The 27637-nt window shown below is 32.9% G+C and overlaps 1 protein-coding gene across 1 annotated transcript; it reads left to right on the top strand.

Annotated features, from left to right (window-relative positions):
- Positions 1–1402: 1402 nt before the first annotated feature.
- Positions 1403–27267, top strand: Actbeta (Activin-beta). The gene is made up of 4 exons (XM_065514682.1): positions 1403–2497; positions 18786–20171; positions 20801–21009; positions 26027–27267. The coding sequence occupies exons 1-4, from the start codon at positions 1486–1488 to the stop codon at positions 26834–26836; spliced, it is 3417 nt and encodes a 1138-aa protein (XP_065370754.1). The 5' UTR covers positions 1403–1485; the 3' UTR covers positions 26837–27267.
- Positions 27268–27637: the final 370 nt, after the last annotated feature.

The following is a 27637-nucleotide window of genomic DNA, read 5'->3' as shown; positions in this document are numbered from 1 at the left end:
GGCATTATAAATCGAACTCAACATAATCTGGGTATGGACAATGGCTACGAAAACAGTAATACCAACAACAACAATACCAATAATAATGAGCGAGAGAAATCTCAAAATGATTTCCATAATTTCAATTGGATTTTTGAATTGTTGGCCTGCATGATGTTGGCCAGTGCATTTGAAATTTGTCTGCTGGTACTACGTAATTTACGAAATATCAGTTTGGCATTTTTTGCATTTTGGTCGGCGTTAAATGCACGCCTTCAAAAGTTATGTTACACTTGTGCTGCCACAGCCACAGCCAATAAGAGTGAGCAACAGCGCAAGCGCAATGTGGCCATAGGAGAAAAGCGTACAATATCGTATATATTCGCTATACTGACGTGGCGTGCTTCGCAAACGGCTAAAGGTGCCACAACAAGTGCAGAGGCAAATTTAAGAGATGAAAATACTAACAATGCAATCAGTTATGGTCACGTCACTACCATGGGTGATTTGTTGCTTTTGATACTATTCACTCATGTGTATTATCAGAGACAGAGGTTTCAGCAGGGTGCCGAGAATGAAGATCCGGATGAGTCTGATACGGAAGAGTTATTAGAGAGTCACACAGAAAAGGATCGTAGCAGTGCGGCCTATCATAAGTTCTACGACAAGCTAAACAGCAAACATACTTTTAACGATCAAAACCGTCACAGGCGTGGCCCTAATAAACGTTGCTCCCATTTCTGCGGCAACGTGTATCAGCAAATTTCATCACAACAGGAACATAAAGCAGCCCAAGTCAAACTAACGCCTCCTCCACTTACGGCGTACCCAACAAAAATACCTTATCTGACTTATTGCACTGGTATCGTATGGTATACGTGCTGTTTTTGCCAATATTCTTGTCGCTCATGTTACTACTGTTGCAGCAACTGTCGCCTTTGGAATCAGCGTTGCTACATTTATATACCACTATGTAATACCAACTACTGTTGCTGCTTCTATAAATCTCTGAAACACTTTCAAGATGCCAAATTCCAATACAGTTGTTATCTCTGTTGTTGGCCGGATTTGTGTCACATGAGTGCTTTGACTTCACATGTGCCCTACAGCTGTTGCTGCCACTTTTATTGCGAATGCCTGTACAATCACTGCTGTCTTTGCAACGCCTTGGCAAATAAAATAATGTCTGTGCGGTCTTCAAATTTGCTTTTGCTCAACAAAATTAAAAATAATTCTCTAAATGTCTACCGGCCATCATCCAACTACTACTGTATGTGGAAATTAAAGTGCAATAGCAACCAAAGTTACTCCATACTCTACGAGGTAGATGGCCAAAGCTTTAGTTTATCATATTTGGTAGACGAAAGGTCTATGTTTGTATATAAGCGCAAATATTACCTGGTCGCTTTTGATGTATTTTCTTCCATATTGCCTCAATACCTATTAAGCATAAAAAATGTTCAAACTTTTCTAAAATGGAAGAAGCTTCACGTGGCTGTGGTTGTAATGGCTTTGATAGTGATTTGTGCATCTAGTTCAGGAGCCAACTATGACCATCATCACTACTACAGTTCGCTGTTCAATAGATGCCACAAACATTTCTCCAGGTGCAAACAAAACAAAAGACGCAGGAGACGCCGACGTCGACATCAACATTGTAAAGCTTACAGACCGCAGCATTACTTCTACACAACTCTGATACAGTGTGTTAAACGACAAAAAGCCAAAAAGTTGCATAAAAAGTTCGTTAATAAATTGCATACAAAATCGGTCAAGCTACTAACGCCCACAACGACAACAACAACAACGTATGAGTATTCCTTAGCACCCACAGCGCCATCAACGAAAACTCAAATGGTACGCTCCATAAAGCGGGTGAGAGGTTCAAAGCCAAATATTGTCTGGTTACTCATTGGGCTGATATGGTTCGAAGGACCAAAGATTGTAAATTGCAATATTATTATAAACTATCAAAACCAACAACAGCACGAACAACAGCACCAGCAACACCAACAAACCGGCAATGGCCAAAAGGAGACAACAACTAATAGCGTTAATTCAAATTTTGAATATAAAATGGAAAATTTCAATCAAATGAAGACTAAAACCAGTAACAATAATAGTAATAGCAACAACAACAACAACAATAATAATAATAATAATAATAGTAGTAGTAATAATAACAAAAACAAAAATAAAAACAGCAGTAATAATAACAATAATAATAATAATAGCAATAATACTAATAATAGCAATAGGAGCTCCACCAGCAGCAGCAACATCCATTTATCTGTTAATTTAATTCCTATTATTAACACTATACATTTTAAACATTATTGCAATAGTAATTATCATCATAAACTCATACGATCATCGCAACGTGTTCAACGTGCCTTAAAATCAAATCCCAGTTTGGATACTAGTATAACTTCAAGTGCCTCCCTAAATTACAATAACATTAACGATGATTTGGACTCGGAACAGGTGCCGTCATCATCATTTCAAACCATCAACGAAGGTACGTACCAATATATACATTAGGGTTCTATAAGTCGATTGTTCGAAGTATCGATATCAACTTTTTAGTCGGAAAAAAGTCGAACATCCGATTATGTTATCTCAAAAGTCGATAATAGTCGATGAAAGACGAAAAAATACGAATTTTTAGATTGTTAAAAATTAATATTTAATTGTAACATTATACTAAAATGATTGCAATTTGATACACTTGCATTTTTTGTGTGTATGCTAGCTAATACAGTGAACTCGCGATAACGTGAACTAATTTTTACCAAGGCGGTTCACGTTTACGAGTTTGTTCACGTTATCGAATGCTAAAATTAAATGATAAACAAGTATTTTAAAACAAATATTTTATTAATTTTTAATAACAAAAAATACATACATATATGCAATAATTTAGTTCACTTTGCATTTGATAAATTTTTTGGTTGAATATAAATAAACTTAAAATGTTTTTTTGTGTAAAATTTCTTGTGAAATTTGACTCTATGCAGATTCTAAAAGGTTTATTCCATCTTTTAAAGATACAATTTTAATAGAATCTAACAAGTTTGTTTGTTTTCCACCGAGCACTCTTCTTCAATGATTACACGTATGTTTTATCTGGTAGCTGCTTCCAGTACAACCGGATTCGTCAGCATTATAAACTTGATTTTAAATGGGTCAATATGTTGTGACTGAGCCGAAAACTTTTCTCCTGAAAATTTTGAGGAAAATTGGCTTAAATTTTTGAAGCCAGCCATCACTGGCATTAAAACCACAATCACTTTCTTTAATTTGTTTAAAAGCTTTTGCGAAATGATGCTAAAATCATTTCGCTTACCTGCATTTTTTGTTTCGCATGCTAAGGAACCAATTGTACAGAGTTTTTTTTTCCATTTTCGGAAGTTCAGATGTACGTAATGTTCTACGCTTTCCGGTACCATAAAGAGTATTATTTACACGATTTGTTATTTTCATACTGTTGATTTAGCAACACCATATTTTCTTGCCAAACCAATAATTCAAGTATATTTACTTTATCTTTCAAAGATAACACTTTCGGTTTTTTTAATGACATTTTCATGAATAAGAATTTTTAATAACTTTCAACTTTTACGTAGCGATGTCAAAGAACAACTAACATACATACTAGGCTACAATTATGAAAAAATAACGCTGTAACAAAGTAATAAGTCACTCAATTCTTCTAAGTATTATCGCCTTGATAAATTTAATTTTTATTGCTAAACATTACAAAAGGCACATAAATAAATGTAGAAACCTTCTACCTTAATTTCAAAATCAAAAAAATTTTGAACCTTTGCTCTTCTGACCAGTGTTGCCAGAAGCTGGCAAAAAAGAAGCTATATTTACTTCAAAAAAAGGCCAGAAAAAGCTAAACCGTTTTAAAAAAAATGCCAACAAAAAGCTAAAATATTATAAATTAAGAATTTAGGTTTATATTTATTTTTAAATAAAAAATTACAAAAAGCGTTCATAAAATTCATAAAAATAAAATTAAAACGGTACTAATTCGAGTACGTTGAGTTCAGTGGTGCTAACCGTTTTTTAGGTTAGCTCTTGTTTTCGAGATATGCCGTTATTTCGAAAATGGAGGAGGTTGCACAACATATATTCGCGTAATTCAAAAACGGTTTAGTTTATGCAATAAACTGAAAAAACCGCTATAAAAAACCTTTAAGTAATGCTTAACAGTTTTTTAATATACGCAGTCAAAATAATTCTTTAGCAAAATTTCGAATTTTTGTTTTTTAAAACGGCATACAAAATTGGAAAATGCGGAAAGAAATTGGAAATATTTCTGAAACGACTGCGCAGATTAAAAAATATTAGGCTTTACTTAAAGGTGATTTTATTACGGAATTAAGGTTAGGTTAGGTTCCATGGGCAGCTGCTCCTCAAAGCAGCTCACTTGGGTCCATTCAAATCTAATCCCATTGTGATACCCAAGGGGTAGACAGCAGGGTATTTACAATACTTCCGTTGACTCCAAATTAAACCAACCAGATTCCCGGATGAAGGAGTAGATTCGTCTGAGATTCATCCTTGATAGCTCGTCCAAGCATGATAGGAATGGAAGTCCGAGGATGCGTTCCCTCATGTTTGTCAGAGCCGGGCTTCCTCTTCTTCATTATGGCAGCTTCTACAATAATCATTCTTCTAGCATGTGTCCCGATTAAACAGTGTCCTGTAATAAAGGAGACAATTAGCCTTATTTGCTCACGACGGTAATCTATAAGTAGATTCGTCCTGCAGGAATCATATACGGGCCAAGTCGACCTCGCTGTAGCACAGGAAGATTCATTAGTCCACCTGTTTTGTGCAGTCTCATATAGTTTCTGCTGAACAGCCAACTTGCATTTGGCAAGGGAAATACCAGAAAAGGGGTCGATCGCCTCATCACTCATCATCGCACCCCTTTTGGCCAAATCATCTGCTATACAATTACCCTGATTTCCATCGTGTCCAGGGACCCATATAAGCGTTATCCTAGAATGCCTCGCTATCTCATTTAGGGATACCCGGCATTCCTCGCTTAACCTAGATGTCGTAAAGACACCCGCTATTCCGTTAACGGTAGCCTTGCTGTCAGTAAATATACATATATCACCAGATATTCGATAATACCTCAGCCAGTTGGATGCACGTATAATGACAGTAATTTCCGCCTGAAGAGCAGTACAGAAGTTAGGTAGCCTAAAGTAGGATTTTATCCCAAAGTTTTCAATATAGAAACCTCCACCGACCATATTTCCCCTATTAGAGCCATCAGTGTATATCCGTATGACATCACCAGGGAGGAAGAGTCCGCGCTGCCATAAATCCCTATTCGGGATCATGATATGGAAATGCCTATCGAAAAAAGGTTTTGCGATGCAGTAATCGACATTACCATGTATGTGCCAATAGTAATTCAGTATCCTAGAGTGTCAAAGGTCCTTACCAGACCACGAACAACCAGCATTTAGTCTCACAGCAGAGTTGAGAGCCATTTGTATCACCATCAAATCCACTGGTAGCCAGTTTAGAATAGTAAAAAGTGCCTTAGAGGAAGTAGACCTTATAGCGCCTGTAATCAGTATCGCAATAGTCCTTAGAACTCGTTCAACGGCCTTCCGGTGAGTAGCATTATCCAAGGCCTGCCACCACACCAATACTCCATAGAACAAGATGGGTTTAACGACTGCTTTGAAAATCCAATTGATACCTTTCGGCATAATACCCCAGTTAGTACCAATAGCCTTTTTGCAGGAGTAGATGGCCACATAGGCCTTGTTAATCCTGTTCTGAATATTCATATTCCAGGACAATCACTTATCTAGAATGATGCCAAGATACTTCGCATTATCCCTGATCTCAAGACTGATTCTATTCAGTCTAGGTGGTCTAAAGTCATCGATCTTATACCTCCTAGTGAAGAGAACCAATTCCGTTTTTTGAGGGTTCACACCTGACATTGTTAAAAGCTCCTTCAATATCGAGGAAGGCAACAAGTAAATACTCCTTATGTGATAGCAACTCTTCAATGGAGCCAACTAACGAATGTAGAGCTGTTACCACCGATCTGCCCCTAGTGTAGGCATGTTGGGATTTAGAGATGAGTTCAGTCGGAATGTTCATTCTCAAGTATACGTCAATCACCCTTTCTAGGGTTTTCAGCAAAAAGGATGCGAGACTAATTGGTCTGTAGTCCTTGGGTTTAGTATGAGTCGCCTTACCTCCTTTAGGAAAGAAGACTACTCTACACCTCGTCCACCATGTAGGAATATAGGTCCATCTGATACACGCTGTGTATATATTAATGAGCCATGGTACAACTATTTCTTCAGCGGAATTAAGGTTTTGTCAGTTTGTTCAATAAACTAACCAGTTTTTGTGTCACCCGAATATATGTTGTGCAACCTCCTCCACTTTCTAAATCAAACTTGTATGAAAAATGTGCCAAAAACATTAAACAATTTTCAATTGGGGACGATAATGGATCAAATTCCATGCATTGTATTATAATTTCAAAACACAAACTATGTAGAAGAAATTTTAAATCAGAAAACAGCTTTGTTGGATCCGACGAATTGCTTACAAATGATTTACAGTGGAGTCGGGATAGAGTGAACTAATTAATGCAAGGCCTGTTCACTTTATCCAATAAATTCACTTTATCAAGACTGAAAAAATTATAAAAAATTCATAAAATTGTATGTCAAAAATGTACATTTTATTATATTTTTATAAAGGAACAAATAAATCATTAATGGTTGCTTGTTTTGTACATGACTTTTGGCTTTTTGCATTGAAACCTCCTGATCGTGTAACTGCTCGTGTATTTTTTTTTGTTTTGCCTTAAGCATTTCTCCAATGACATGCAAATTTTTTTGACACTTTTATTGTGGCATAGAATTCTACTTTGTATTTTTTTAATGCCACATACTGTGGACTTTGCTACACCAAATTTATTTGGTAGAACTGTAACTCCCACTCCATTGTCCATATCTTTAATTATTTCTTGCTAAACTTTTATAGAACGATTTTTTTGGTTTATATAGCAATACAAATATTACAGTCAAAAAAAGTCAAAAATCTTAGAAAAACCAAAACAAAAATAACGGTGTTGTATACATAATGTGTGTAAAAAAATAATGAAACTTAGGCCCTAATTTTGTAAATCACGTCACCAAAGTGATATTTATGTGCAAAGCAAAAACAACAATTCACACATTTCAAAAATTTGTTTTTGTTTTATGTACAAATTGTGAACCAAACAAACGCACAAAAATTCAAGCGTTGATTTGCCTTTCATAATTTGAAAATTGTGTACACAAAACAAAAACAAATTTTTAAAATGTGTGAAATGTTGTTTTTGCTTTGCACATAAATATCACTTTGGTGACGTGATTTACACAATTAGGGCCTTAGTTTAAGTGGTATAAAAATACTAATGAGAGTCAAAACCATAGAGAAACATAGAGCGGAAACTAGAAAAAACTCAAACAAAAAAATTACTCAAAATAATCACACATACGAGTGTTGTTTTTGTTTTCACATAGGTTTTCTTACTAATACATTCTCTACACTTAGGTTTTTGACAACTGAGTTAGGTCTTTGCCAGGAGAGTTTCCGCTCTATGTCTATTCTCTATGGTCAAAACTGCCAGCAGACAAAAAATAACAAATAAAAAAATTTGATTTTAAATTTTTTTGCAAAAAAAAACTAAAGTTCACTCTATAGAGGTAGGCGATGTTCACTCTTTAGAGTCTCCAATGTAAAAATTTGTGTGTTCATACTATCCAGTAGTTCATATTATCAAGTGTTCACTCTAACCCGACTCCACTGTATTTACTTTTTGTACTTTACCCAACAATATAAAGCCAAACTTCAATGTTTGCAAAATAAATCTGGCATTTCTAAACGGCTGAATCGATCGGAATAAAATTTGACCTGAGCATAGATAAGGAGTATTAAAATGGGACCTACATATGTTCCAGGGGCGGCGCTATGGTGGCTCAAAATAGGCTACCTTCGACATGTAAAATTAAACACGTGCCATAGGCATTTCAAAAGTTAAATTTTAAAATTTGTTCATACCTTGGTCCGCTTTTTTAAAAATATAGGGCGTACTTTTGGACCGAATTTTTTTTGTTAGTTAGACAACTAAATTACCAATAATATACAAAAGATTTCTGAGCAATTTCAATTATCAATCGAAAATTAACGATTTTCAATTTTAAAATTCCAAAAATAGTAGATTTTTGCTGCTGTTTGGGCGAAAAGGTGACTTAGCTCTTTTTTTTATTAAAAAAAAACTTTCTTTAAGACCGTATAACAATTTTATGTTTTTCTGTAAGGTATCTTTACGAAGAACATGTTGGTTCTATTTATCGAATATGTCGATAATTTTTTACCAAAATTGGGCCACATGTTCTAAAATCCCAAAGCTGGGATCAGAAAACGAGACCTTGGTGTGTTCCCTAGTTATCCCCGAAGTATTTTCCCAGCCCCGTGTAAAATTGTAAAAAATACCATTTTTGGGATTTTCGCTCCTATTTTTGGGAATTGCGGGATTCCATTTGACCTTTTGACTAGTTTTTTTACACTATGTTATTTAGAATGACAAATTTAAAAAACGTTGAATTTCATTGAGTTTTGTTAATAAATAAAGATCATTGCACAGTGGTAATTATTGAGTTTCTAAAACTAAAATTTGTATCAAAATTTTTATAGGATTGCAAATATTAAGACCAAATTGATTCACATTTATTCCTTTTTTAATTTCAAAAAAGACTATATAAATAAAATAGCTAAATTAAACTGGCAACACTGCTTCTGACTTCGATGAAACACATACAAAATCTTAAGTGCTACAGAATTTCGAAATTCGATTTAGTTTGGTTTTTATGTAAGTTCATATTTTATAATAGATACATGCTAAATTTCTAAATTAAAACTGTTAGTAAGATTTTATAATTTTTGAGCTTATATTAAAGCTAAGGAATCGTAGATATTAAGATTTTTTTAAAATATGACTCACTGCATGATTAAAATATACATATATTTATAAAGGGTCTTTCATTAAGCGCTTCCTATATTTACATACATATTTAACATCGATTTTTTTTATTAATTTGAAAGGCCTATCGATGTCATTATGTATGAAATATAATATAATGCGCCACGGTATACGATTTCGAAATGTAAAATTTTCCATGGCTGTTGCGAATAAATCTGGCTGAATTTAGCATGGGTTATGTTGGTTGTGAGCCAAAAGAAGTTGGTAATAAGCGACCTATAGAGCTCGTAGTTGACGGTGATGGCCAGGCCAACATAAAGCTCAAACAAATATGGAACTATGGCGTCATTAGCCCAAAATTGGACTTTCATGGATTTCATGTGAATTGGTATCATCCAGAAATGGACCTAATCGTGTAAAATGAGCGAAGCGCTGAAATTTGGCACCGAGAATTATATGGACCAAACTAAGAAAAACTAAAATTTTATCAAAATCGATCACGCCCACTGCCCATACAGTCCAAATCGATTTTTTCGCATAAAATATTTCCTATCCAAGTTAAAGTCTAGAAATTTGGTACATATATCTTCTGAAACAAAAGTTTCAATAAAATCGGCCATGCCCACCGCATACCGCCCATGCAATCCAAATGCAATACATTTTTGTGTAAAAATTATAAGGAGGGGTCGTAGAGCATTGAAATTTGGCACCGAGAATTATATTGACCAAATTAAGAAAAAAATAAAATTTTATCAAAATCGACCACGCCCAACGCCCACTGCCCATACAATCCAAATCGATTTTTTCGCATAAAAAGATGTATTAGGAATTTATACTTTTTGAAAAGCTAACTTTTCATTACATGTTTTAAATGAAAACAAATTTGAAAACTGTTGATCCGGAGAGGACCAGGTCCATCCAAAAAAAGCCTATTTTTTATCTAAAATTCAAATTTAGGGTAAGCATTCCAAATCGCATACTCGATATCAAAATGTGGTAACCCATTTTAGATGGCCAAATATGTTTTTAATTATTTTGTAAAGGGTTTCGATAACCTCGAAATGAAATATTTGTATTTTTGTAAAAACTCAATAAAAAGCTATTTTTGTCATATTTTTCAGAAAACTATTCCATGAATTTTTTAATTGTCAAAAGTTATAAATATTTTTGAAAAATAGACAAAATCTCCTATCCATTGATATATAACATGTCTACCTTATGTTTTTTTCCTGGCAAATAAATTAGGTTACAGATTTATTTCCCACTTTTTTTTCTCATATCACTGTGCGACTGTCGTATTTGTAGGTGTATTTAAAAATTCAATTGTATCGTGAAAAATTTTCGACTACGCCAGCAAAGTAATAGAATCACATTGTAACAGATTACCTAATTTTATTTGATTCTGAAGCAGCCTGTTATAACAACTGTCAAAAATCACAGCTGTTTACAAAAATTCATTTAAATTTTATTAACGCGGCATAAATAAAAATTAATTATTTAAATAAATGTGATGAGTGTGGGCTTTTATTCATCTTTAGATGGCTATTTTTTTAAAAGTAACGCTTGAACTTATTTTACGCTTTTAGCAGCAATTTCATCGTTTTCTTCTATTAAAATAATATCAAATATTTGTTCAACCGAAATATTTTGCTTTGGAGAAACACATAACGGTCGCTTAATGCATGAAACACATTGAAGACAGCAGGCTACCAAATGCAATCTGTCAAAATTAGAATACACACGTTTATATGAAGACGATTCTTTTGACGACAGCACAGCTACACGACCACACGATTGCTTTTGCCGCTGTAGCCGAATTAGGCTAATTTCTATTTTTGTCAACTACAAAACAGAAATAGTGTTGCTAATATAAGGTTTGTTCATTTACTTTCCCAGTAAATACTTGCAACGAGAGAATAAAATCAAAATTTACAAAATTACTCTATTAAATTCTCAAAAATAGTAAAAAGTAAATGAACGCTTTTCCAGTAACAATTGTTTTATACACACAATTTTCTTATTTTATTCCTTTTAAAATGTATAAATACTCACATGTTCTTCAATTTTATTGAAATTTTTTTTTTTTAAATTTTTTCACCACAATAATAAAATTGTAAATAAATAAACAATAACACAAAACATATGAAATATAAGCTGCTAACTATTACAAGTTCAAAATAGAACTTGTAATAGTTTGCAACGAGAGAACACTCTCTAAAATTTATACGCTCATGATTTTTTCTCTACTTGCTAGTTTTTTGAGTTAATGAACGCTTTTCCAGTAACAATTGTTACTAATTAGTAACAACTTTTAGTTATTGAACATAGCTATAATAAAAAAAATGTAAATCAAATTAGTGCTTAAAAAAATATATTTTTTTACTTAATTAAGAGAAGTTTCTGACAACCATGTTGAAATAAATTGTCTTGAATGTGTTTAATGCATAAGACCGAAAGGTTCTTTGTGTTGTACAATAGTGAGCATATCCAATAAATTTACTGCAGCCTCTTCTAATGGTGATAACTTATGGTGTTATTTCGAAAAAGGAGGAGGTTGCACAAAAACAGTTCAGTTTATTGAATAAGCTTAAAAAATCGAAATTCCTCAATAAAATTAATTACCTTTAGTAATTAATTTTATTGAGTACTGCAATAGTCGGCAATGCAGTGCACAAAAATATACATACACTGAATCAATTAAGTCTCCGTACAGACATACTCATAATATAAACTAGCAATTTATGGTCAGTTTTCAATACATATTTAAACCTTTTTATACCCTCCACCACCATAAGTGGTGAATGAGGGTATATATAAGTTTGTCATTCCGTGTGTAACATTGAGAAATATTCATCTGAGACCCAACAAAGTATATATATTATTGATCCTTATGAAATTCTAAGTCGATTGAGCCATGTCCGTCTGTCTGTCTGTCCGTCTGTCTGTCTGTGTAAAACACGCTCACGTCCAAAATAGGCAAACAAAATTGGTAGACTTGCAAAAAAAATGTTTATTGTTCTTCTAAGCAGTTTGGTATTGAAAATCAGCAAAATCGGTTCAGTGGAACCAGAGTTATGAACCAAAATGTGAGACAACCTAAAAAAAACTTTATAATTTTAACATAGTTTTCCTTATTTGTGCAAATATATTGCAGATAATACCATAAAATTGCACACACGTTATTTTTATGTTAAAGGGACTAACTCTGGCGAAAATTATAAGAATCGGTCCATGATTTCTCCTAGCCCCCATACAAATTTCTTCCCGAAATATGGTAATATGGTCTGTAAATGCCTACAAAATTGCAGTATCCACACAAAATTCAGGAAAAATAAGTTTCGTGCTTAAAAAAATTACAACCCCAAATTTTTTGTGGATCGGCCCATATTTGACCGTAGCCCCCATATAAAGTTCATTTCCGAAAATCGCTTAAATAAGCATAAATGTCTTATAAATATCGCTATTAAGTTGAAATTCATCATAACTAGTCCCCATATATACCAAAATCGCTATACTTAATTCTATGAAGATCGGCCGATAATTGGTTATAGCTCCCATATAAGGACCACTTCCGAAAAACACAATAACCTACATAAATATCTAAAAAATATCAATATCAAAACAAAATTTTACATAGATCCATAATTTATACTTAGAAATCATACTACAGGATTTTGTGAATATCGGTCCATATTTGACCATAGCTCCAATATAAGGTCCACTTCCGAAAATCGGTTAAGTATTCATAAATCTCTTATAAATATCTTTATCATGCTAAAATTCGACAAAAATAATGCTCATATACATAGAAATCACTGTACTAAATGGTATGCAGATTGGCCGATAATTGGTCATAGCTCCCCTATAAGGCCCATTTCCGAAAAAGATATTAACCCTAAAAAATATTTAAAACATATCGATATCAAAATGAAATAACGCACAGGTCAGTAATTTGTATCCAGTAATCATACTTCTGATTTTTTTGAATATCGGTCCATATTTAACCATAACTCCCATACAATTTGTTAAAAATATAGTTATCAGGTTGAAATTCGAAACAAATTTATTCAATATATACAAAAATCGCCCATTATTGGTCATAGCCTCCATATAAGAACCACTTCAGGAAAACACATTAACCTGCACAAATATCCAAAAAAATCTATACTGAACCAAAATTTTACACCGATCAGCAAATTTGTATCCAAGAATCGAGCTACAAGATTTTTTAAATATTAGTCCATAATTCGGCATAGCTCCCATATAATGTCCACTTTTGTTAATAGCATTGTTTATATGAAATTCTATAAAATAGGCCTCATATACTTAGGACTATAATAGGTCATAGCTTCCATATATTGAACAAAAATAGTACACAGATCAGTAATTTGTATTCAAAAATCATAATACTGAATTTTGTGAATAACGGTACACAATTGGCCACAGCACCCATATAAGTCCATAAAAATCACGTTAAAATATTTTATGACAATCAAATCATAATAGGTCATAGCTCCCATATAAGTCCCACAACCAAATATTTTGAAATTTGACCAAATATATTTGTATACCCTTTTTTATACTCTGTTTCTTCACTTGAGTTTAACAGGGAAAAATGTTGATCCAAACGTATTAACTAATTATTATGTATATAAATTGTTAAATTGCATACGTTCTAATAGGAATTTAAATTATAAATTGCTGAATTAAATACAATTTTTTGTACATTTGAAATAAAATATCTTCTGCGTAAACTAGTATTTCTAACAATTGTTATATTATTTCAGTTGTTATACCATCATATTTAGGTGGAGGGTATTTAAGATTCGGCATGGCCGAATATAGTACTCTTAGTTGTTCTAATTCATTTTATAAAAAAATCTTATAAACTAGAAATCAACATAAAAAAAATACAAACATTTTCCTTAAAATTATAAAAATTTACATAAATTCAATAATTGTACGAAAAGTATCACCAAATAAGTCTCCGTACAGTTAACCGTTTTAAGGCAAGGAATCCCAATATTAATCTTAATTGCATTTAATATGTGGTAGGTCCTCCTTTCTGAGCAATTGTTTCATTTTAATGGCTGTGCATGGAATGGACCAGCTTTGTTGTTGTCAGGGAATCCAAAAATAAGCAAATTTTAATGGATAGAAAGAAAATTATTATTAGCTTGCAAAATGAAGGAAAAAATCTAACCGAAATCAAGGATATTGTAAAAAGACCACGCTCTTTCATTCAGTACGTTATTCAACAGTTCAAAAAAACCGGAACAATGGCAAATAAGAACAGAACTGACCATCCAAGAAAAATAGACCACCACTTAGAGAGAAGAAATGTACGATTTGTAATTGCGGGAAACTTGAAAACTAGTGATGAATTAACGGTAAACCCACAAAATGTAAGAAACGCTCTTAAACTAAATGGATACAATGGTCGAGTAAGCCCTAAGAAGCCCCTTGTTCGAAAAGTGAACATGAAAAAGAGATTGGATTACGCTATCGAGCATATTGATAAAGATTTTTTATTTTGGGATCGAGTTATTTTTAGCGATGAAAGTAAATTGAATGTTTTTGGTTCTGATGGAAGAGAAATGTTATGGAGAAAGCCAAAGCATTTGACGCTAACCGTAAAGCATGGAGGAGGTAACGTTATTGTTTGGGGTTGCATGACTTCATCTGGGATGGGAAATCTTATTTTTGTTGAAAACACGATGGATAAATATGCATACCTTAATATATTAAAAGAAAACTTAAAACAAAGTTCTGAAAAATTAGGCTTGGGACGTTTTTATTGCTTCCAACAAGACAACGATCCCAAACACACCTCTAGATTAGTAAAGGAATGTCTTATTTATAACGTTCCTAAACACTTAAATCGCTCAGCTCAGTCACCTGATCTCAGCCCGATTGAGCATCTATGGGATCACTTGGAAAGAAAGATTCGGCAGCACAATATAACGAGTAAATATCAGATAAAAGCCGTTATAATGGAAGAGTGTTATAAAATAGCTTCCCTGACAACAACAAAGCTGGTCCATTCCATGCACAGCCATTAAAATGCTGCAATTGCTCAGAAAGAAGGACCTACCACATATTAAATTCAATTAAGATTAATATTGGGATTCCTTGCCTTAAAACGGTTAACTGTACAGAGACTTTTTTGGTGATACTTTTCGTAAAATTATTGAATTTATGTAAATTTTTATGTTTTTAATGAAAATGTTTGTAGTTTTTTTATGTTGATTTCTAGTTTATAAGATTTTTTATAAAATTAATTAAAAAAGGTTTAAATATGTATTGAAAAGCGACCATAAATAGCTAGTTTATATTATGAGTATGTCTGTACGGAGACTTAATTGATTCAGTGTATGTGCAATTCCACGAGAATCGCACCACGACTGAAAAAACAAAAACCCTTGAAACTTGTTTCAAATCTGAAAATGGAAGAAAGCACATATTCAGAAAGAGATCCGATCATTTTGAGAATTGGAATTCTTGAAAAGGTTCCGACTTTCAAAAACAAGTACAAGGATGGATTTGAATCAAATTGTCGATACATTCACTAGATTCTTCTTTCTGTGAAAAAATTAGCGTAAAAATACACCCTCACAAACGAGTTAATTTTTAACTTACATTTAAAGACATCTCTTTATCACCACCTCCACGATCTATTAATCCACATGTTGACGCTCCTATTAAAGACATTAAAAATTTCTTCGTCAGAGGACATATTTGTAAATCTCCCTTTGGTTGTTTCCTATTTTCTTTCGAAGATTTTTTTGAGGTCGTGATATTTTGATCGTTAATTTAAGCTAGTGCTCTTTCACTAGCTGCATTAAATTTCTCCGTCACGTTTGAAATTAACACTTATTTTACTTTATTTTGTAGACTTTTTAACGAAAAAGACTATATTTCTTGTAAATTGGTTTTAATTTAATAATATTAATTAAATTTTTTAATTTTATTTGTCATTCAAAATAACGTCATAACGACATAAATGTTGCCATACTATTTGTTCAATGTGCTAGGTAGAAACACGTAGGTAAAATAAACGTTGAGATTACCAACTCAATTTTACCGATTAGGTAAAGATATCTAATAGGTTCTACTAACACCAATAGGTTCTAACGCAATTATCTATTTGTTGAAATTACGGGCATTAGTGTAAAAAATTAAAAGAAAACATAACGCCTCTCACGATTCGAATATTTTCGAATATTTCTACATGTACCTCAAAATGAGTTCCGTTTTATGTCACGTACGATATATCCTTATTTCGCTCAATATTTTGGACAACAATATTTCGAAAGAACTTTTTATTATTTTAAAATATAGTACCCTCTGAATGGAACATAAAAACCAAATTATTTTTCAGATACTCTTATTTTTGCAAAATCTATTCCACTCTATAGGCGTACAAATGTCACGTACGATGATATGGAATTGCCCATATGTATTACAAAACGGCAAGGTTCTATAAATTTTCTGTTTGTTGTTGATTTTGAATCCATAAATTTTACTAGTGGAAAATATAAGATATAAATTTTTTTGTTAAAATTTTGAAGAGTGCCAGGTGGAATATTATATGGAAGAAATAGATGAAACTCGTTAACTTTTTGCATTGTTGTCTAGAAATATGTAGATTTATTTATATTAATGAATATTACATTAAAATTGTAATTCAATTGCAAAAGTATTTATTTAATAGCAAAATTTATACAAAAACTGAAAAATATGCATATTTTCCGAATTTTAGCGATAATATAGTTTTTGGGTCATTTTTAATTTACAAAATTTTTTTTAATGTAATATTCATTAATATAAATAAATCTACATATTTCTAGAAAACAATGCAAAAAGTTAACGAGTTTCACCTATTTCTTCCATATAATATTCCACCTGGCACTCTTCAAAATTTTAAAATGAATGTGCGAACATCAAACGGGATAACCAATGATATTAAAAACATTGGTTTATTATTCACTAGCTTGACCCGATGCGCTTCGCTACCTGTCGAAGTAAAATAAAAAAATGTGAAAAGATTTTATAAGCAAATAAATTAATATAATTAATACCGGAATTTCTTGATTGTGATTAATTGCATACTATGCCGTTGAAGGTATTAAAAATATCCTGTGATTTTGAAAAATCTTGAAGCTTTTTTTAAGACATTCGCCTATTTTTAGTTAGACTCCTTATCATGATATGAAAGCTATTTATTATAATAGTTAAATTAATGCTTCAAATGAGTTATTTTGTTACCATTGTAGATAAAATATATAAATATTCGAATATCAAGTGAATCTAATTGTAAGAGTCTTTAAACTTTGTGTAAATTACGTTGATGCCAGTGTCCTGTTATGCCAGAAATTAAGAAGGGGTGCCACACCCCTTGTTCCCATCCGTCCCAATTTTGGATAAACTTCATGTACTGGTAAGAAATTGATTCGTATAAAGTTTGAAGGCTGTCGCAATAATAGTTCCGCAGATATTTGAAAATACTATATACTTTGCATGGGAAGTTACACGCCCACTTATCCACTCCAGCCCATTTTCAGCTATTCTATGTAAAATGATAAGAGAGCTATTCGGACAAAGTTGGAAGAATCTAGTAATTTTAGATCTCAAGATATTTAGAAATAACTAATTACTTTGTATGGGAGGTGACTCACCCCGAGTTCCGATCCTTCCCATTTTTTTATTAACTTCTTGCACTGATAAGAAATTAACTCATATGAAGTTTGAAGCCTTTCACATTTACAGTTCTCCAGATATTCGAAAATAACTATTTACTTTGTATGGTAGGTGCCACGCCCACTAATTTAATACCTCCCATTTTCAGCCAAACCATGTAAAATGATAAGGGACTAAATTTCAAGACTTTCACAATTATAGTTCACCATATATTTGAAAATAACTATTTACTTTGTATGGGAGGTGTCACACCCCCTGTTCCGATCCGTCCCATTTTCAGTTAAACTTCAAACAGTGATACGAAATTTATTCGTGAAGATAGTCTCAATTTTAGTTCTGCTGATATTCGAAAATAACTATTTACTTTGTACGGGTGGTACAAATTTTGCACCCTTTTGTCCCTTTGTGGTCCAAGCTAAGAAAAACTATATAGTCTATTATTGCTTCCAAGTAATGGAAGCGGTGCAGCCGTTTACTCTTGATTGTTTAAGAACTAAAGGTACCAATTTTACCGGTTTTCCCCCTTTAAATCTCTTTTTGGTCCAAGTACTAAAAAAAGATATAGCCTATTGACGCTTCCAAGTAAGGATCTATCTATGTTCCAAATTTAAATAAAATCGGTTCATCCGTTTAGGCGTGATGCTCAAACAAACCAACAAACAAACAAACTTACAAAGACATTTATATATTTATATAGATATAGATTTAAATATGCCAGATTATTTTTATTGCATAATAAACAGTACAGTTTAAAAATTAGAACAAGTCTTTATTAATTCGAAACTGCCGACGGACTGAGTATACTTTCTTATTTTAGAAGTATGCAGTTACAATAAATGGCTTTTTTTAATCATGCGATCATATTATATACCTACTTACGTAAATAATTTTTACAAATTCTAATTTGTTTTAATATTGTTTAATTTTTAACACATCATTTAAATGTGATCTCTGCTCACCACCACACAACAAATTCATCAACATCTAACACCACCCAAAAAAAAAACACTTTTCCAACAAACATATAAAATATTAACATATTAACTACACAACAATAACTTTAAACTATGAACAGAAAGTCATGTCCAAAGCGATCTTATGCGTTTGGAATCAATTAAGCATCAAATTTTATTCAAATTGGGCCTATCGCGAAAGCCAAACGTATCGCATCCGTTGCCAAAACAATTTATATGGGACACAATATATAGAGCGGATGGTATAAAAAGTTTTCACGAGTTCTCCAACACAAACAATTTCCAAGATCATCATCACTTTATGCCACACCGGAATTACCCATATTGGCCGGCCAAACCAGATAAAGGTGATTCCAATGTAGTGTCCGTGCCTCATCAACAGCTACAACAGCAACAACACCGAGAAGATCATTCGAAAGATGCAGCTGAAGATTTGGAAAATGGCATAGACAATATTAAACGATCGCTGGAGAGCAGTAATGTTGGGCGTAATAATTATAGCAAATATAAACAACAACAGCAGCAGCTGGAGCAAACTGCACTTCCTAAACACTACAACAACGTTATCAACAACTATCAGAAAGGTCCAACAGCAAAAAACTTGAATCAACATCTTTCATACACAACAACAACAAATCGAAACAAACTAATAAATCACACAAACAAAACGGTCAATAATTTTACAATATTGAAACAAACCAAACACCAACAATTTCATAAAAATTCACAACACTCAACAACAACAACAGCTAAAAAAACAACAATACACCAACAACAACAGAATCGAAGACAACATGAACCAATTAACCAATACACGAACAATAATAGCAACAAAAACAAAAACAATATTCAAAATCAAAATAATGAAAATAGTAATAATAACAATAAAAACAATGATAATAATGATAACAATGTTAATAATAGTAACAACAAGAACAACCGCAACCACAACCACAACAGCAACAGCAACAACAACAACAACATTATTATGGTACAAAAACACCTTCGCAACAACAATAAATATATTGAAGAAGCAAAAAAGTTTACATATCTAACGGATATCAACAGTAGTGATGATAGTTTAAACAGTATGGAGTATCATAATCCCGACGACTTTGATGACAATAATAGCATAGTAAGAAAGCAAAAACAACATGAACAGCAATTGCAGCAACTGCAGCAAAAACAACACAATGCTCTGAATGAAAAAACTTCCGAAAATAAGCATAATTTCAATATCGATACTAACGATGATGAAGGTGTCCTGGGTATTGATGTAAATGCTGATCCTGATATTATTCACCCCATTGAAAATGATGTGAACGATGATGATGATGGAGATCGTTATAATTATCATAATCAACAACAGCAACAGCAACAACATCATCTTCATCGCCATGAAAACTATTTTCCAAAATTGGATACTTTCGATGAGAATGACGACTTCTTCGGTAGTACACAGGAGATAATAACTTTTGCTGAAAAAGGTAACATTTTCATAGTGCACACCACACCATACCTCCCTCCCCACTAATTATACCCCTCAACTTCGTGAGAAGGGTATATATAAGCCATGTCCGTCCGTCTGTTGAAATCAATTTTCTGAAGATCCCAGATATCTTCGGGATCCAAATCTTTAATAATTCTGTCAGACATGCTTTCGAGAAGTTTCCTATTTAAAATCAGCAAAATCGATCCACAAATGGCTGATATATGAGGAAAAAAACAGGACAACCTCGATTTTTGACCTATATCTGAATTACTAATATAGACAATATGAATATCTAATGATATATATGTATTTCAAAGACCTTTGCAACGACGTATATAAGACCATAGTAACTTGTACCTGCAATGGGTCAAAATCGGAAAAAATATTTTTAAACCCGAATTTTTTTATTTTACTAAAAAAAGAAATTTAAAAAGAATTCGAAAAAATTTTTTTTTTTAAAAAATTAAAAAAAAACAACTTTGGAAAAAAAATATTTTGTTTACCTAAAAATATTTAAAATTTGTATTTTGAAGTATAATTTGGTGAAGGGTATATAAGGTTCGGCACAGCCGAATATAGCTCTCTTAATTGTTTTAATTTAATTTCTTTTTAACTTTGTTTTAGGAAAAATGTATAAGAACCACCGTTTGGTTGAATTTTCCCATCAAACCAACGAAAAACCAAAACAAAAGCTTCATGTACGCAATGCTGAGATACACATACGCATCGATAAAATCTCAATAAAAAATAAATCCAGAGCAGGCTCAGGAATAAAACGCAAAAGACTGAAAATATGGATATTTCAGTTGATTGAAAACAATTACACTTACAAGGTAAAGTACAAGTATTAATAGATTTAACTAAATTATTTTTAAAGTTTAGTGCCACTGAACTATCCATGAACAAGTGTATCTGGGCTGGTCTAAGGTTTCCATTCCTCTAACTCGTCTATGACCCTTAAAGAGGATAATGCAAATTAAAGGGGTTTTATCGGATCTCAACGTAAATAAGTCTCCTGGGTCAGATGGTATACCAGCACTGTACTTGAAGCAGTGTTCTTCGACGCTAGCTCGTCCATTAGCTAACCTTTTCAGCACTTTATGTATGTTGGAAGGTTGTCAATGTAACGCCAATTCCTAAAAAGGGAGAGGCTAACAACCCTGAAAATTATCGCCCAATAGTAATTTGTTCTGCACTTTCCAAAGTTATGGAGAGTATGGTTAACTACCATCTTGTGAAATATTTGTGCGCTTTTGGCGTCGGTAATAATTTATCTCGATTTATATCGAGCTTTCTCCGAGATCGAACTATACGAGTTGTTATAGATGGAATCTCATTAAATGAGTTCAAGATCAATTCAGGAGTACCGCAAGACTCCGTTATTTCTCCTACTCTATTTCCTATTTTTCTAAACGACCTTCTACGTCCAACTCCCAACCCTATCTATTCTTTTGCCGATGAATGCAACATTTGCCATTCTTATTCGGTGCTTCAAAGTCTATTTTGGAGCTTCTCGACCGCGTACAAGAGAGAGCGAAGATGATCCAACTCTATTGATTCACTGGAGCACCGACGCAATGTGGGTTGTGTTTCACTGTTATATCGTTACTACAATGGAATGTGTTCTGATGAAATTAGGGAACTTGTTCCTGATACCCGCAGATTTGTACGTAATACACGTTTTTCATCAAGAACACATCCCTTTGTGGTCGATTGGCCAGTGGACCGCACAACACACTACAGGGAAAATTCGTTCTTTAGCCGTACTGTCCGTATGTAGAACAAACTTCCCGCTGAAGTCTTTCCTGTCATTTTCAACGTCGGAAAATTCTAATGAAATGTCCACAAACACTACTCCCTCTTTCCTCCCTCCCATAACCTATTTTCCTAGTTTCAACACAATGCTTTGCATGAGTAAGGGTCATCCCCTGAGTGCTGGTCCAAGAAGAAAAAAAAATAAATTAATGTGAAGTTTTAAACTGGAATATTTGAATGTACCATGGCGTACCCTTTATTATCCTAACAGTATTGACTGCTTTCATTGTAGTTTTTCCATATTGGGTGAAGTCGGATGCCATATTGGTTTTATAACTGAATAGCGCACAGAGGATGGCTTCATACATTTTTTTGGAAAAAATATAAGGAGTGGTCGTAGAGCGCTGAAATTTGGCACCGAGAATTATATGGACCAAACTAAGAAAAAAGTAAAATTTTATCAAAATCGTCCACGCCCACTGCCCATACAATCCAAATTGATTTTTTCGCATAAAATTGTTTATATCCAAGCAAAAGTCTAGCAATTTGGTACATACATTTATTGAAAAAAAAGGAACGCATGCCGAGTTACAATAAAATCTGTCACGCCCACCGCCCACGAAACCCATACATAGATAAGAATTTTTTTGATATTTCGTTTATTATTCAACAAAAAATGTTAAGTTTTCATCCTGTTCCGAAAACTATTTTGTTTTTTAATCGAAACAAGACACTCCCATTTTTTATTTTATTATAAAAACAGCTTGGGGGAAAGTGGTGCGACATTTTTTTTCTCCATGGAAAATAAAATAATATTTAGAGACTTATAGATTTGGGCATATCTTCTTAACGGTTTATGGTATCCCCATAATTTTTTTTGATTGATATAGAAATGTTATATTTTTCAAATATGTTAAAGGTAAATGGTATTATTAGGAAAATTATACATATGTAAACCACTTAATTGCGTGAAAATATAAGTAAATTTTTGCTTAACACCCCAAAATAAAATAAAATTTTTCTTAAAACTATAAGTGTACATTTCATCTTTAAACATTTCTCTACAAAACTGCATCATTTGTTTGAAAAATTTACTTTTTGACACCAAAATCCCTCAGAGTAGCGGCCTGACCAATGGCAACGCATTTGAGCAGACATTACACAACACAGTTATGTTCTGTAAATTTGATATTCTCTACCTGAATGGAAGAATGACTATTTCTAAGTAATATGTACAGTGGTGGCCAGTTAATTAAGACAAAAATTGTTTGCTAAATTCCATATGACTCTCAATTATTTTTTCAAATATTTCCACAAATATGTATGCATGAGGACTGTTTTAACACACAAGTGTGTTTTATTCAACTGTGTCAATTCATACATATTCACCACGAACACATACGATTTTTCTACAACTTGACCAAAAACATATTTTCTAACATTTATATCATTATATTTTTATTATTATAAAATATTCGGACCAAATTCCGTAGTTTTAGTTCCATTAGTTTCGGTCATATCATGTTATTAACAGCGGATGTTCGCTGAGGTGGGTCAACGTATTTCCACATATATTTGTCCATATATGTTGTACCGATTTTTCCAAACATTTTTGAGAAACTAGAAATACTAATAATAAATTTCATACCCTTAGGTCCTTTTGTTTTGGCTCTATCGCACTTAAAATTCTGTTGATGAAAAAAATTCAAGTAATTGCTGGCCACCACTGTATGCATATACCAGTTCGGGTGATGTTTTTTAATACTGAAAATCTGTATGAGAACGTACTTATATAGAAATCAGTTATTCAATATCTAATTCTGACGTACAGATCAGGTGTTCAAGACTACACCTCTCGAACTCCTACAAAAATTGTCTTTGGAACTGAACTGAAATTGCGTAGCGATTTAATACCAAATTCTAAATCGCTGCGTAATTTCAGCCTCAGCCATAAATTAAGACATTGTAAACTCTACACAGGAGCAAGAGGATTTTAACGAACTCCATGAATTCTTACACAGACGAATAAAGAAGACCAGCGACAAAATGAAAGTCAGATATGATTGAGCAACGAATTCTGAAGGATTTAACGAAAGCCAGCTTGTACCACTATATAACCCACAACGAAAGAAAGGATTGCCTCTATAAATTTTTAGGTTGAAAGGCAATAACAACATTTTCAAACTATTGTGAAATATTAGAACATGATGACAATATGACATGATAGGATACCTTGTGAATCGACCAATTGTATATATATTAGTCAGTAATTTAAGCCCATACAGCCAGTTTTTATATCCTAAAGATTTAATTGCAAGTAATTCCACCATATCCCGAAATTTTAGCAAAAAAACCTTTATAAATAACTGAATTCTGTGATATTTAAGGTCCAGAATAACTTATAATGAATTGCGGAAAGTTTTGAAAACCTTGAGTATGTCTCTAAAACTTTAAAAATACACGCTAAATAAACAACTAAGAAGATAGATGAAGACTTAAAGAGTCAGTTGCTGCCTTCTCGTTACTTTATATTTAAAAAATATAAAAAATATGAGATTGATAAACCACTACGTCCATGTTTCATGATCCTGGGGAATGCTGATTGTGAAAAATCTATTTTCTATACTTTGTGATGCTGATCAGCTACGATTTCGGGGTTTGCATTTTTTTTGACCTTAAAACAATTTTGCGTCAAATATAATAATGCGGAATTTGTAATATTCACGAATAATGAAGAGAATAATTAATCTGAATCGAGCAAATCCTCCTCGTAGTTGCTGAAACATCCTGGTTAATTCCAGAAATTGGAGCATTCGTAGGAAGTTTCAAACGGGTTTCAGCCCTAATGAAATACCCATAGCTGTCCCTAGGAGGACAGATCTATTTTCAGCAGAATGAAATACCTGTCTGATAAAAGGTGTAGCATAATTATCACCAAGAGTAATATTTCCCGTTGCAGAATCGTTAGCATTACAACCATTCCGCAGAGAAGAATTCACTGGTATGGAATAGTTGGTTCGTGAAACCAAAGTGCTATCACCAGAATTATTTGAATTATTATCTCTTCGGTTAATGGCAATTAATGATGTAACATGGTATGATGGCGTTTATTGCAAATGGTACAATTATGTTGATTACCACAATTCCTTATCATATGCATCTTAGATAAGCAATTAATACAGTAATTGTAATTCTTAATAAGCGCAGAACTTTCCGAAACAGACAATTGCTTAAATCGGAACTTGTCTTTTACATAATGTTTACCGATGGCGAGACATTCATATGATGTGACTTAACTTTATGCCCGGAATGACTAATTGAGCTCTAAGAACCCTTAAATTCACGTACGCAATATAAAGTCATTTCCTCACTCTTTCCGTAAGAAATTTATCCAATTCCTTCCAGAGTGACATATCCGACTTATTCCTTAAGCTCTGTTCCCACAAATTAACAGTTAGAATCCTAGTTCTGGGTAGGATCCTTATGAAATCAATTTTCTGAAGACCCCAGATATCTTCGGGATCGAAATCAGTCAGACATGCTTTCGAGAAGTTTCCTATTTAAAATCAGCAAAATCGGTCCACAAATGGCTGAGATATGAGGAATAAACCAGGACAACCTCGATTTTTGACCTATATCTGGATTACTAAGTCATTACTATAGACAATATGGAAATCTAATGATAGATATTTCAAAGACCTTTGTAACGACGTATATAAGACCATAGTAAGTTGGACCTACAATGGGTCCAAAATTTTTTAATTCGATTTTTTTTTCACCAAAAAAAAAATTAAAAACAAAAAATTGTTTTTTTAAAATTTAAAAAATTTAAATAAGAATTCGAAAATTTTTTTCCAAAAAATGAAAAAAACAACTCTGGAAAAAAAATAAATTTTGTTTACCTAAAAATATTTAAAATTTGGTGAAGGGTATATAAGATTCGGCACAGCCGAATATAGCTGTCTTACTTGTTTTTTTTACTATTTAAAGTTAAAAAGGTTATTTATTAAATGTTCATAAAAAATCTAAATATTTCTACTTATTAACAAACATTTTAACACTAGCATAAATAATTTTAAAATTTATTTTTTTCAGGGTTTTGATCATGTGGCTCAATTTTGTGCATCATTTGAGGTTGATACGTCCCGTTTAGGATGGAAAAAATTTGATATAACAACAACTGTGAAGGAATGGTATTCACGAAGAGAAGGAGAAAAACTGCGATTGCTCATAGATTGTACAGGTTGTGGAAAGATGTACACGGTGCATATGTTTAATGGCAATACCGCCAAAGCGGATACAAGTGTTAGGGAACGTCGAATAGCCGACGAAAGGAGTAATGCGAATATGAATGAAATCAATAGTAAACATTTTTACAACGTCTCTCATAATTACGAGAACTACACTAATTTTCAATATAATCACACAATAGTAGTAACGGAAAAAGACGGCATCACGAGAAGAAACCCAGCAAATCCAGATGAAGAAGATCTGCTGAATTCAAGTCGTCCATTTTTAGTTCTGCACACCGAAGCTAGAAGACAGCGTCGTGTACGCCGACGTGCTATAAATTGTAACGGAGCCTTACATGGCCAATGTTGCAAAGAGTCGTTTTATGTGTCTTTTAAAGCCCTTGGATGGGATGACTGGATCATAGCACCTCGTGGATATTTTGCCAATTATTGTCGTGGCGATTGCACTGGGCCCTATCGAACACCAGACACTTTTCAAACATTCCATGCCCACTTTATTGAAGAATATCGTAAAATGGGCCTCCTAAATGGTATGCAACCCTGCTGTGCACCCATAAAATTCTCAAGCATGTCACTTATATATTATGGCGACGAGGGAATCATAAAAAGAGATCTACCCAAAATGGTGGTCGATGAATGCGGGTGTCCATGATATTGGTACTTTAAAAAAAAACTAATGCAATTACTGCTTATACCTTTACTCACATAATATAAGACTCTTTCTTATTTACGACTATATTTCATCTATTAAACCGATCATCACAATATGTACATCCGAACAGGTGCCACACACATAAGTTACAGCAAAAATATACCGTCTCAACTAATAGTTCCACTGGGCAGCTCCAAATTATCCGGCCTACCAATGGCTTAAGCGACTAAAAACAAAATATGTATGAACTCTACATAACTACTTACTAATATTGTTAATGTAATAGTACTTAATTACCAGAGTGTGATTTTTTTTATTTTATTTATTAATTGTATATCTTTTTTTTATATATATATGTATATTTTATTTTTTTGTTAATTCGAAACCGTGTAATTTTGTATAATAAACTATTAAAAATAATATTCCCTCTATCCCATTAGTACGTAAAAAATACTTTTAGTGTTACAAAACCAATCGGAGCGAAGTGTTTTTTTTTTTGTCAAGTACCAATTTGAGGCAATATTTCATGGAACTGCTATGAGATAAAATGGTTGTGTTGACAATATGAACATTGGGAGCATCCATTACAAAAAGTACAGAAAATGTATGTTACGGAGTTTTTATCTCCGACGTCAATGAAATCACCTCTGATTTAATATACTCAAAGTGTTCATTAAATCATTGGATTATTGACTGCAGAACTTTTACGGTACGGAAATATGACGTCTTGAATATTGAATAAAAACTGCAGAATTTTATAAATGTGTTTACAGTAGTACGGATGATTGAATTGTCCAGATC

The sequence above is a fragment of the Calliphora vicina genome, chromosome X (assembly GCF_958450345.1).
Source record: "Calliphora vicina chromosome X, idCalVici1.1, whole genome shotgun sequence".
In the NCBI taxonomy this organism is placed as follows: Eukaryota; Metazoa; Arthropoda; class Insecta; order Diptera; family Calliphoridae; genus Calliphora; species Calliphora vicina.
The sequence above is the reverse complement of the archived record's forward strand: the minus strand, read 5'-3'. Positions and strand labels throughout refer to the sequence as shown.